At 48.2% G+C, this 13,528-nt stretch overlaps 1 protein-coding gene across 1 annotated transcript in view; it reads right to left on the bottom strand.

Moving 5' to 3' along the window:
- The window catches only part of LOC140069201 (Fc receptor-like protein 5), a 33,455-nt gene extending 31,909 nt beyond the window's left edge, over window positions 1-1,546 (bottom strand). Inside the window, exon 1 of the mRNA XM_072114620.1 lies at window positions 1,488-1,546. Within this exon, the coding sequence (XP_071970721.1) occupies window positions 1,488-1,512 (25 nt within the window). The 5' untranslated portion in view covers window positions 1,513-1,546. The remainder of the gene's footprint in view (window positions 1-1,487) is intronic.
- Window positions 1,547-13,528: the final 11,982 nt, after the last annotated feature.

Raw genomic sequence — 13,528 nt, 5'->3', positions numbered from 1 at the left:
GTGCGGTCTCGGCTCCAAAGCCGATGCTACTGCGCATGCGCAGAACTCCAGCTTCACGGATGAGTGCGCACAGCTCCTTGTAGCTGCGCTCTGAAGATGTCTGGGTAGGAGGATCAAAAAGGCTACTGGGGCGTGGAGTAGCCGTGCCGTGTAGCCTCAGCTACAGCTACTCCACACCCCAGTAGCATCTTTAGAAAATTTGCCTATTACCCTGATTAAAGATTAGAAAAGATAGAAGGGAATAAAGGATTAGCCCTAAAAAGGACTATCCTTACATACATTAGATGCATCTACCACCGGATCTATCTTAATAGATAGATCCGTAGTGGTAGGTGTCCTTTAACACTGCTGATACCTCTGCTAAACCCAAAAGGGAGGCCTGTAGGTGCAGCAGGTGATGGGCAATGATTTCAAGACTCTACAGGTCACCCAGATCATCTAACACAGAGACGCAAGAAGATGATCACCACAGAGGAGGTCACCGCAGAGGAGGTCACCACAGAGGAGGTCACCACAGAGGAGGTCACCGCAGAGGAGGTCACCACAGAGGAGGTCACCGCAGAGAACATCACCACAGCGGAGGTCACCATAGAGGAGGTCACCACAGAGGAGATCACCACAGAGGAGGTCACCGCAGAGGAGATCACCACAGAGGAGGTCACCACAGAGGAGATCACCACAGAGGAGGTCACCACAGAGGAGATCACCACAGAGGAGGTCACCGCAGAGGAGGTCACCACAGAGGAGGTCACCCCAGAGGAGGTCACCACAGAGGAGGTCACCGCAGAGGAGGTCACCACAGAGGAGGTCACCCCAGAGGAGGTCACCACAGCAGAGGTCAACACAGAGGAGGTCACCACAGAGGAGGTCACCCCAGAGGAGGTCACCACAGAGGAGGACACCACAGAGGAGGTCACCACAGAGGAGGTCACCACAGAGGAGGTCACCACAGCAGAGGTCACCACAGAGGAGGTCACCACAGAGGAGGTCACCACAATCCCCATCCAAGATTCAAATCCTGGTTTCACTTTTAGCTAATCGCTCAACTCCATGGAACATCCATAGAATTTAGCAACGCGCTCGCTGATTTGTGGACTTTCCATACAAGTCAAGTCATTGAGTTATCCGGAGATTAACTTAATCCTAAATTATTAGATGACTAATTTAAAATGACAAAGAAAAAAAAAATACACAATAAAATAAACTCTATAACACCTATAAACAGAATAAAATATGCAAAAAAAAAAAAGAGAAATACACACTAAAAATAAAAATACACAAGAAAAAAATAAACACTGAAAATAAAATCTAACAGGGGAATAAAGTACAGAAGAGAACTAAAATCTAAAAACATTCTAAAATAATAATAAACAGAAATGAACAGAATGAATTAATAATATGATCTTACATATACAAAATATTTGCACATTTTCTCAGATATCGGCTCATGATATATTATGTTATAATACTCCGTGTATAATACTCACACAGCAGCAGGCACAGTCCTGACATGACGCCGGGGGAAAACTTTGGCAGAATGGATATTTTTTTCTGCTCTGGGAAAAATACAGCATAAAACAACATTTTTATTTCCTGAGGAAGGGGGAGGGGAAGTATTCCGGGATATCTGCAGATAACAGCTGATTCAGTGTCTTGTCACTAACTGTCACATGCTTTTGAGGGGTAGAAGTGTAATATGTGGCAGACATCATTGTGCTTTGCTATTTCCATTACAGAGTAACTGTCATGGGTGTCCCTGTGATCCACACTTCGGATCGCAGGCACACCTGTACTGCTGTCTTTGGTGGCCGCACCTGTACTGGCTCACTTACCTCTCCACATTCCTGCTCCTGTCCCGGCTGGTCAGCGCGCTTGTCCCTGCTCCCTTGGGTGCGCGCACCAACACTTATAAATGTAAAGGGCCAGCGCGCCACTGATTGGCGCTGGCCACTTCTGGGATTCTTGGAAAGCCGGCTGCTCCCATCAACCCCCGCTGGATCTTAGTGCTCCTAGGCTATGAGAAAGCTTCCTGTGTGTATTCCTTGTATTCCGACCTCCCGTTGTGATCCCGGACCTGACACTGTCTTCGATCCTTCGCTGCCAGCCCTGACCTCCTACTCTGCTCTTGATTCGACACCATTGCCTTTTGCCCTGACTATCTGCCTGTCCCCGACCTTGAGCCTGCTTTATGTTCCTGTACCTCGACCTGGAGGTACCACACCGCAGCAAATCCAACCCACTTTGCGGCGGGCTCTTGTGAACACTTTGGTGCCACTTAGATTCCGGTCCCAGCTGTCGGCTTGTGTCATCGTCCGAGGTGGTTCACTACTTCAGAAGCCTGACAGTAAGATCCGGCCATGGACCCCGCCTAGGTGTTGCTTCCGAAACTGGCTGATCTTACAAGCGTTGTGGTCCAGCGGTCCCTTTAAAAAAGGACTCTCGTCTCAAGAAAAGGACGCTTTGGCCACTCGTGACCTGCCGTCTACTCTGAGTGGTCTTATCACACTATGCACTCAGATTGATGTGCGGCTTATGGAGCGCACCGAGGAGTTACATCACGAGTATCCACAAGCCCGGGTTCAATGGCTACCTCACCTGGCACCCGCCTTCCAAAGGCCGTATCCTCTGCAGAGGAGCCTATGCAGGTGGACTTAGCCCGACTCTCCCTTCAGGAACGTTCCAGGCGATGCCAGGAGAATCTTTGCCTGTATTGTGCCAGTCCGAAGTTCATTGGGGCTTGTCCTGTCCGCCCCCAACGTTCGGGAAATGACAATACCTAGTGTTCTTGGAAGAAGCGTCCCTAGGTGTGAGCAAAGCTCCACGCCTGACTTTTCCTGTGCTCATTAGTTTCGGTACCCACACTCCGATTCAGGTTTCAGCTTTCTCGGACTCTGGTTCTGGGGGGAATTTAGTGGATGCCGCTCTGGTCTCCCGACAATCACAGCCCGGTGGTTCCTCACAAGAATCCTCTGATTATCTCCTCAGTCAGCGGACGTGTTCTCTCCTATCTGGTCCGATACCATACTGAGCCTATCTCTCAGCAAGTAGGAGCTTTTCACAAGGAAAGACTGCCCTTTTACGTGCTGCCACGCGACACCGCATCTCTCCTTCTGGGTCTCCCAAGGCTGCAACTTCACACACTGGTCCTCAATTGGAAGACGGGGGAGATCCTTTGTTGGGGGCCTGAGTGTCACTCACACTGCATGGTGGCATCCCTACCTGTTTCTGTTTTGGCCTCTTCTGTATCTCCTAAGGCATTAGAGGGCCTACCTATTATCTTAGAGGTGCCAATCCCGGCCTCTGATCCTGAGCGGCTGAAGAAGCCTTCTCAAGGTTGAAATCCACCTTTGCCTCGGCTCCAGTTCTCACTAGGCCTGACATGGAGAAGTCCTTTCATCTAGATGTTGCCGCATCCTCCATTGTTGCTGGGGTGGTGCTTACCCATAAAGGGCCTAAAGGCCGAACTTTCACTTGTGTTTTTTTCTCTAGGACTTTTTCCCGCGCTGAGAAAAATTACTCCGTAGGAGATAGAGAACTATTGGCCATCAGGCTTGCCTTGGAGGAATGGCGATATCCTCATCCTCATATAAAAGAACTCTATATGTAGAGCTCATATATATGAAGCACTTCATTGGGGCTTGTCCTGTCCGCCCCCAACGTTCGGGAAACGACAGTACCTATTGTTCTTGGGAGAAGCATCCCTAGGTGTGAGCAAAGCTCCACGCCTGACTTTTCCTGTGCTCATTAGTTTCGGTACCCACACTCCGATTCAGGTTTCAGCTTTCTCGGACTGTGGTTCTGGGGGGAATTTAGTGGATGCCGCTCTGGTCTCCCGACAATCACAACCCGGTGGTTCCTCATAAGAATCCTCTGATTATCTCCTCAGTCAGCGGACGTGTTCTCTCTGATCTGGCCCGATACCATACTGAGCCTATCTCTCAGCAAGTAGGAGCTTTTCACAAGGAAAGACAGCCCTTTTACATGCTGCCACGCGACACCGCATCTCTCCTTCTGGGTCTCCCAAGGCTGCAACTTCACACACCGGTCCTCAATTGGAAGACGGGGGAGATCCTTTGTTGGGGGCCTGAGTGTCACTCACACTGCATGGTGGCATCCCTACCTGTTTCTGTTTTGGCCTCTTCTGTATCTCCTAAGGTATTAGAGGGCCTACCTATTATCTTAGAGGTGCCAATCCCGGCCTCTGATCCTGAGCGGCTGAAGAAGCCTTCTCAAGGTTGAAATCCACCTTTGCCTCGGCTCCAGTTCTCACTAGGCCTGACATGGAGAAGTCCTTTCATCTAGATGTTGCCGCATCCTCCATTGTTGCTGGGGTGGTGCTTACCCATAAAGGGCCTAAAGGCCGAACTTTCACTTGTGTTTTTTTCTCTAGGACTTTTTCCCGCGCTGAGAAAAATTACTCCGTAGGAGATAGAGAACTATTGGCCATCAGGCTTGCCTTGGAGGAATGGCGATATCCTCATCCTCATATAAAAGAACTCTATATGTAGAGCTCATATATATGAAGCACTTCATTGGGGCTTGTCCTGTCCGCCCCCAACGTTCGGGAAACGACAGTACCTATTGTTCTTGGGAGAAGCATCCCTAGGTGTGAGCAAAGCTCCACGCCTGACTTTTCCTGTGCTCATTAGTTTCGGTACCCACACTCCGATTCAGGTTTCAGCTTTCTCGGACTCTGGTTCTGGGGGGAATTTAGTGGATGCCGCTCTGGTCTCCCGACAATCACAACCCGGTGGTTCCTCATAAGAATCCTCTGATTATCTCCTCAGTCAGCGGACGTGTTCTCTCTGATCTGGCCCGATACCATACTGAGCCTATCTCTCAGCAAGTAGGAGCTTTTCACAAGGAAAGACAGCCCTTTTACATGCTGCCACGCGACACCGCATCTCTCCTTCTGGGTCTCCCAAGGCTGCAACTTCACACACCGGTCCTCAATTGGAAGACGGGGGAGATCCTTTGTTGGGGGCCTGAGTGTCACTCACACTGCATGGTGGCATCCCTACCTGTTTCTGTTTTGGCCTCTTCTGTATCTCCTAAGGTATTAGAGGGCCTACCTATTATCTTAGAGGTGCCAATCCCGGCCTCTGATCCTGAGCGGCTGAAGAAGCCTTCTCAAGGTTGAAATCCACCTTTGCCTCGGCTCCAGTTCTCACTAGGCCTGACATGGAGAAGTCCTTTCATCTAGATGTTGCCGCATCCTCCATTGTTGCTGGGGTGGTGCTTACCCATAAAGGGCCTAAAGGCCGAACTTTCACTTGTGTTTTTTTCTCTAGGACTTTTTCCCGCGCTGAGAAAAATTACTCCGTAGGAGATAGAGAACTATTGGCCATCAGGCTTGCCTTGGAGGAATGGCGATATCCTCATCCTCATATAAAAGAACTCTATATGTAGAGCTCATATATATGAAGCACTTCATTGGGGCTTGTCCTGTCCGCCCCCAACGTTCGGGAAACGACAGTACCTATTGTTCTTGGGAGAAGCATCCCTAGGTGTGAGCAAAGCTCCACGCCTGACTTTTCCTGTGCTCATTAGTTTCGGTACCCACACTCCGATTCAGGTTTCAGCTTTCTCGGACTCTGGTTCTGGGGGGAATTTAGTGGATGCCGCTCTGGTCTCCCGACAATCACAACCCGGTGGTTCCTCACAAGAATCCTCTGATTATCTCCTCAGTCAGCGGACGTGTTCTCTCTGATCTGGCCCGATACCATACTGAGCCTATCTCTCAGCAAGTAGGAGCTTTTCACAAGGAAAGACTGCCCTTTTACATGCTGCCACGCGACACCACATCTCTCCTTCTGGGAGACGGGGGAGATCCTTTGTTGGGGGCCTGAGTGTCACTCACACTGCATGGTGGCATCCCTACCTGTTTCTGTTTTGGCCTCTTCTGTATCTCCTAAGGCCTTAGAGGGCCTACCCATTATCTTAGAGGTGCCAATCCTGGCCTCTGATCCTGGGCGGCTGAAGAAGCCTTCTCAAGGTTGAAATCCACCTTTGCCTCGGCTCCAGTTCTCACTAGGCCTGACATGGAGAAGTTCTTTCATCTAGAGGTTGCCGCATCCTCCATTGTTGCTGGGGTGGTGCACACCCATAAAGGGCCTAAAGGCCGAACTTTCACTTGTGTTTTTTTCTCTAGGACTTTTTCCCTTGCTGAGAAAAATTACTCCGTAGGAGATAGAGAACTATTGGCCATCAGGCTTGCCTTGGAGGAATGGCGGTATCCTCATCCTCATATATAAGAGCTCTATATGTAAATAGAAGGAACTGTCAGTAGAGCTCAAAGACATGAGGTGGAGATAACTGTCTCTAAGGGTACATTCACACAGCGGTATGCCCGCCGTGTGCTGGAGAGGAGGAGGAGGCGGCCCCTCCTCCCTCCATAGAGAAAAGCGGCGCACGGCCGCACACACGCCGAAAGATTGAGCATGTGTGGCACCGTATCTGCGCCGCGCCGCTATTGCCGTCTATGGGGGCGTACATGTGAATGTGCCCTAATGGTCAGAGAAATGAGAAAAAATAAAACATGAGGAGGAGATAACTTTTTTGTGATTTGTATATGCTGTATGTGTGTATATGGTACTGTATGTGTGTGTATATGTGGTGTGTATATACTCTATGTGTATAAGGTGTATGGTGTCTGTATATACTGTATGTGTGTCTACATGCTGTATGTCTGTATATGGCACTATATGTGTGTGTATAGGTGATGTGTATATACAGACACCCCCGGAGCCATAAGCAAAGGGGGGACATGACTTTGGCATGGGGGGGCCTAGAACGCTGGAATTGTATGTAGTTGTATTCATTTAATATAGGTGGGTTCTGCTTTCAGAGGGCAGAGTATGTAGGGCAGGGTGTACTGTGAGAGGGCAGAGTTGGAAGACGGGGTGTACTGTGAGAGGGCAGAGTATGTAGGGCAGGGTGTACTGTGAGAGGGCAGAGTATGTAGGGCAGGGTGTACTGTGAGAGGGCAGAGTATGTAGGGCAGGGTGTACTGTGAGAGGGCAGAGTATGTAGGGCAGGGTGTACTGTGAGAGGGCAGAGTGTGTAGTGTATAGGGTGTACTGTGAGAGGGCAGAGTATGTAGGGCAGGGTGTACTGTGAGAGGGCAGAGTATGTAAGGCAGGGTGTACTGTGAGAGGGCAGAGTATGTAGGGCAGGGTGTACTGTGAGAGGGCAAAGTATGTAGGGCAGGGTGTAATGTGAGAGGGCAGAGTATGTAGGGCAGGGTGTACTGTGAGAGGGCAGAGTATGTATGGCAGGGTGTACTGTGAGAGGGCAGAGTATGTAGGGCAGGGTGTACTGTGAGAGGGCAGAGTATGTAGGGCAGGGTGTACTGTGAGAGGGCAGAGTATGTATGGCAGGGTGTACTGTGAGAGGGCAGAGTATGTAGGGCAGGGTGTACTGTGAGAGGACAGAGTATGTAGTGTATAGGGTGTACTGTGAGAGGGCAGAGTATGTAGGGCAGGGTGTACTGTGAGAGGGCAGAGTATGTAAGGCAGGGTGTACTGTGAGAGGGCAGAGTGTAGGGTAGGGTGGTACTGTGAGAGGGCAGAGTATGTAGTGTATAGGGTGTACTGTGAGAGGGCAGAGTATGTAGGGCAGGGTGTACTGTGAGAGGACAGAGTATGTAGTGTATAGGGTGGTACTGTGAGAGGGCAGAGTATGTAGGGCAAGGTGTACTGTGAGAGGACAGAGTATGTAGGGCAGGGTGTACTGTGAGAGGGCAGAGTATGTAGTGTATAGGGTGGTACTGTGAGAGGGCATAGTATGTAGTGTATAGGGTGGTACTGTGAGAGGGCAGAGTATGTAGTGTATAGGGTGGTACTGTGAGAGGGCAGAGTATGTAGTATATAGGGTGGTACTGTGAGAGGGCAGAGTATGTAGTGTATAGGGTGTACTGTGAGAGGGCAGAGTATGTAGGGCAGGGTGTACTGTGAGAGGGCAGAGTGTAGGGTAGGGTGGTACTATGAGAGGGCCGAGTATGTAGGGCAGGGTGTACTGTGAGAGGGCAGAGTATGTAGGGCAGGGTGTACTGTGAGAGGGCAGAGTGTAGGGTAGGGTGGTACTATGAGAGGGCAGAGTATGTAGTGTATAGGGTGTACTGTGAGAGGGCAGAGTATGTAGTGTATAGGGTGTACTGTGAGAGGGCAGAGTATGTAGGGCAGGGTGTACTGTGAGAGGACAGAGTATGTAGTGTATAGGGTGGTACTATGAGAGGGCAGAGTATGTAGTGTATAGGGTGGTACTGTGAGAGGGCAGAGTATGTAGTGTATAGGGTGGTACTGTGAGAGGGCAGAGTATGTAGGGTAGGGTGGTACTATGAAAGGGCAGAGTATGTAGTGTATAGGGTGTACTGTGAGAGGGCAGAGTATGTAGGGCAGAGTGTACTGTGAGAGGACAGAGTATGTAGTGTATAGGGTGGTACTATGAGAGGGCAGAGTATGTAGTGTATAGGGTGTACTGTGAGAGGGCAGAGTATGTAGGGCAGGGTGTACTGTGAGAGGGCAGAGTGTAGGGTAAGGTGGTACTATGAGAGGGCAGAGTATGTAGTGTATAGGGTGTACTGTGAGAGGGCAGAGTATGTAGGGCAGGGTGTACTGTGAGAGGGCAGAGTGAAGGGTAAGGTGGTACTATGAGAGGGCAGAGTATGTAGTGTATAGGGTGTACTGTGAGAGGGCAGAGTATGTAAGGCAGGGTGTACTGTGAGAGGGCAGAGTATGTAGGGTAGGGTGTACTGTGAGAGGGCAGAGTGTAGGGTAGGGTGGTACTGTGAGAGGGCAGAGTATGTAGTGTATAGGTTGTACTGTGAGAGGGCAGAGTATGTAGGGCAGGGTGTACTGTGAGAGGACAGAGTATGTAGTGTATAGGGTGGTACTGTGAGAGGGCAGAGTATGTAGGGCAGGGTGTACTGTGAGAGGACAGAGTATGTAGGGCAGGGTGTACTGTGAGAGGGCAGAGTATGTAGTGTATAGGGTGGTACTGTGAGAGGGCATAGTATGTAGTGTATAGGGTGGTACTGTGAGAGGGCAGAGTATGTAGTGCATAGGGTGGTACTGTGAGAGGGCATAGTATGTAGTGTATAGGGTGGTACTGTGAGAGGGCAGAGTATGTAGTGTATAGGGTGTACTGTGAGAGGGCAGAGTATGTAGGGCAGGGTGTACTGTGAGAGGGCAGAGTGTAGGGTAGGGTGGTACTATGAGAGGGCAGAGTATGTAGTGTATAGGGTGTACTGTGAGAGGGCAGAGTATGTAGGGCAGGGTGTACTGTGAGAGGGCAGAGTATGTAGGGCAGGGTGTACTGTGAGAGGGCAGAGTGTAGGGTAGGGTGTACTGTGAGAGGGCAGAGTATGTAGTGTATAGGGTGTACTGTGAGAGGGCAGAGTGTAGGGTAGGGTGGTACTATGAGAGGGCAGAGTATGTAGTGTATAGGGTGTACTGTGAGAGGGCAGAGTATGTAGGGCAGGGTGTACTGTGAGAGGGCAGAGTATGTAGGGCAGGGTGTACTGTGAGAGGGCAGAATATGTAGTGTATAGGGTGTACTGTGAGAGGACAGAGTATGTAGTGTATAGGGTGTACTGTGAGAGGACAGAGTATGTAGTGTATAGGGTGTACTGTGAGAGGGCAGAGTATGTAGGGCAGGGTGTACTGTGAGAGGACAGAGTATGTAGTGTATAGGGTGGTACTATGAGAGGGCAGAGTATGTAGTGTATAGGGTGGTACTGTGAGAGGGCAGAGTATGTAGTGTATAGGGTGGTACTGTGAGAGGGCAGAGTATGTAGGGTAGGGTGGTACTATGAGAGGGCAGAGTATGTAGTGTATAGGGTGTACTGTGAGAGGGCAGAGTATGTAGGGCAGGGTGTACTGTGAGAGGGCAGAGTGTAGGGTAAGGTGGTACTATGAGAGGGCAGAGTATGTAGTGTATAGGGTGTACTGTGAGTGGGCAGAGTATGTAGTGTATAGGGCGGTACTATGAGAGGGATGGGGCCCAGCAGTAGATGTCACTTCCTGTCCTGGGTCTCTCTTCCTCTTTCTCTCACCAGAAGACCATGGAGAATCATGTCCCTCCCACCCGCCCTGTACCATTACTACTCTACAACTGTTTACCTACTTTATGTATAATTAAGAAAACTTTATTGTACATTATTTGCTGGATCGTGACATTGTGTATTTTGTACCATGTAATATTGCTTTTTACTGCATCATGATGAGATAAAGTTGGTTTTCATCCTCCTAAGCCCAGAGGAAGGGCGACCCTTCAGCCATGGGTTCCCTAGAGGTTTCCTCCACAGGGGGTTTTTCCTCTCCTGAGTGCTGTGGGATGACTCTTTGTGAGCCGGAGGTTAGCCAGATTTTATGGTTGCCTGGACATTAATTCATAATGTATATGTTCATGGCTGTGATTTATTAAAAAAAGAAGAAGAAGAAACATACGAATAGAAACATATATTTGATAAATAAATAAAATGGGAGTCAGTTTCCTTTTGATCTGTTATGACGAAGTGAGGGTCTATCCCATATCCAAAAGTCATGTATGTGTATATGGTGTGTGTATATATTGTATGTGTGTCTACATGCTGTATGTCTGTATATGGCACTGTATGTGTGTGTATATGTAATGTATATATGCTGTATAGGTGTGTGAACCTGTGCTGTGTGTATACTGTATGTGTGTATACATGCTATATGTTTGTATATGGCCCTATATGTGTGTATATGTGATGTGTATATGCTGTATGTGTATATGGTGTATGGTGTTTGTATAAACTGTATGCGTGTATAAATGTTGTATGTATGTATGTATATGGCACTGTATGTGTGTGTATAGGTGATGTGTATATGCTATATGTGCATATGTTGCATGGTGTGTATATATACTGTATGTGTGTATATATGCTATATGTGTGTATATGGCCTACATGTGTGTGTATATGTTCTATATGTGTTTGCATGAGTGTATAAATGTGTGATTGTAACTTGCATGTGTGTATACAAATATCTATATTTTTTTAAGTGGGAAAGGGGGCCCCAAGCCGAAGCCTGCTATGGGGCCCTGCCTCTCCTAGTTACACCATTGAACATCATTCATAATTTTTCCTAAGTACATTTAAAGGGGTTGTATAGCAACTACAAAAAAAAAAAAAAAAGAATGCACTGAAGTCCTACTTACCTTATCGCTCACCATTGGCTTCCATATTTCTTACTCATCAGTTAGAGATAAATCATTTAAGTCTTCGTTACCTTTATTATATTTTACACTTTGAATAAATATTTATAATTTTGGTGTCTGGACACACCCCTTAAAGAGAACCTATCACCAGGTTTTACCCCACAAAGCTCTCAGCCCCTCAGGTCGGGTGTGAAATGTTCTTTACAGAATTCCCTCTTTTATATGAAATCTCACCCCTTTACTTATAGATTATGTCCCCCACAGTCAGGGAAATGGGAATATTTAGTTTCTTTATTTCAACTCTAGTGGTTACAGGGAGATCCTATCTCCTGACCTATAGCACCTAGAAACATGCTGATTGTATTATATTAAGGATAAGAATCTCACCAAGAATCTCAGTGTCTGTTTCCTTTAAGAGCTTCGGCCCTTCCTCGTTCTCACCTTGTTGCCCTCTGCATATATACAGCTTCCTCTCTCTCATTCCTCTCTCATCCAGCCCATCCTCGTGGAATCTTATTGCTCACAGTCCGTCTCATTGACAGACACAGGGCGAGGGGAGGGGTGAGAGCAGTATTACTCATTACTCTCCTGCTGCAGCTCCTCCTATTCATCAGTGCTCAGACATGTAAGCAAAGGTCCATGGAGAGATTGCAGACAGCACTAAAGTAGGATCTAGCCATAGGCCTAAGTATAAAAAGATATTTGGGGGGATGGATAGGGCCTAACTTTGATTTGTGGGAAAACCCCTTTAAAGACATCTGACATACAGATGACCCCTAGTTACAGACAAACCTCTAGCCCTCTGTGATCTCTGGTGAAGTCTCTGGATGTCACATTAGTCCCCGAGCTGTAGTGATCAGCTGGAAGGTGTCAGTAATGAAGCTTTAGTGATAATCCTTCACATGACAAAGTTCCGAAAATCCAATTGTCATATGGACAAATTTTCTGGAGGTACAATTATAAACTATACAGTTCCGAATTACATACAAATTCAACTTAGGTACAAACCTAAAGAACTGATCTTGTATGTAACCCGGGGACTGTCTGTGTAAGTCTACAGCACTGGGACATCACAACATTGCGTATTTGTGTTTTAGAAAGAAGGCGTTGGGATGGGGGAGGAACATCTTATAATGAATTGATGAAGAATGCACTGACTGTATATATTAATGGGGTACACACTGGGACTCATTTACTTACCTGGTCCAAGAAGTCCACTGAAAGTGCATTGTCCGTGTATAATGCACTGTGCCTTGATTCACTAAGATCCTGCTCCCGATATCCTGCATGTGTCACTTCCCCACTCAGGTCCCCGGAGTTCACCTTCTTCTTCCTGGTGCATGTAAGTGCATTGTCCGTGTATAATGCACTGTGCCTTGATTCACTAAGATCCTGCTCCCGATATCCTGCATGTGTCGCTTCCCCGATCAGGTCCCTGGAGTTCACCTTCTTCCTGGTGCATGTAAGTGCATTGTCCGTGTATAATGCGCTGTGCGGGGAGTCACTAAGATTGTGCGCCCGATATCCTGCATGTGTCGCTTCCCCGCTCAGGTCCCCGGAGTTCACCTTCTTCTTCCTGGTGCATGTAAGTGCATTGTCCGTGTATAATGCGCTGTGCGGGGGAGTCACTAAGATCCTGCGCCCGATATCCTGCATGTGTCACTTCCCCACTCAGGTCCCCGGAGTTCACCTTCTTCCTGTTGCATGTAAGTGCATTGTCCGTGTATAATGCGCTGTGCGGGGAGTCACTAAGATCGTGCGCCCGATATCCTGCATGTGTCGCTTCCCCGCTCAGGTCCCCGGAGTTCACCTTCTTCTTCCCGGTGCATGTAAGTGCTTGCTCTTGCGACACAAATTGAAAGTTAAATCCCGCGCTCAGTCTGAATCAGTCGGGTCATCTGACAGCCCCACCCCCCCCCCGATTTGTTGCATGGAAACAGTGCAGCTGCGCCAAAATCCGATCACGTGCTACACAATCCCAGCGCTGATACCCTTTAAACACATGTCAAAGTTGCGCAAATCCCAAAACCAGCGAACAGTCTGATGAAAGTGCGATCCGCGCACCTTAGTAAATAAGCCCCTATCATATCATGATTTGGGGGCAGTGCTGTACATATTTTAATAAAAATGGGTAAACACTAAAAATAACATGGATTTGGTGAAAGTGCTCCGGGTTATTTGGCTGCATTTATAAACCAATTAGAGGGGGGGCTCTGATTATAGTATAATAAATGTGGGGGTGCATTTTGTATATTTTAATGACATCTACAGGTAAGGGGGGAGGGGGATGTCTCCAGATTCTCCTTGTTGGGTTAAATTACCCAGAAACTTCCCTGTTTCTGTA

Source organism: Engystomops pustulosus, chromosome 7 (genome assembly GCF_040894005.1).
Source record: "Engystomops pustulosus chromosome 7, aEngPut4.maternal, whole genome shotgun sequence".
Classification (NCBI taxonomy): Eukaryota; Metazoa; Chordata; class Amphibia; order Anura; family Leptodactylidae; genus Engystomops; species Engystomops pustulosus.
Note: the sequence above shows the minus strand (reverse complement) of the source record. Positions and strands in the feature narration are given on the sequence as shown.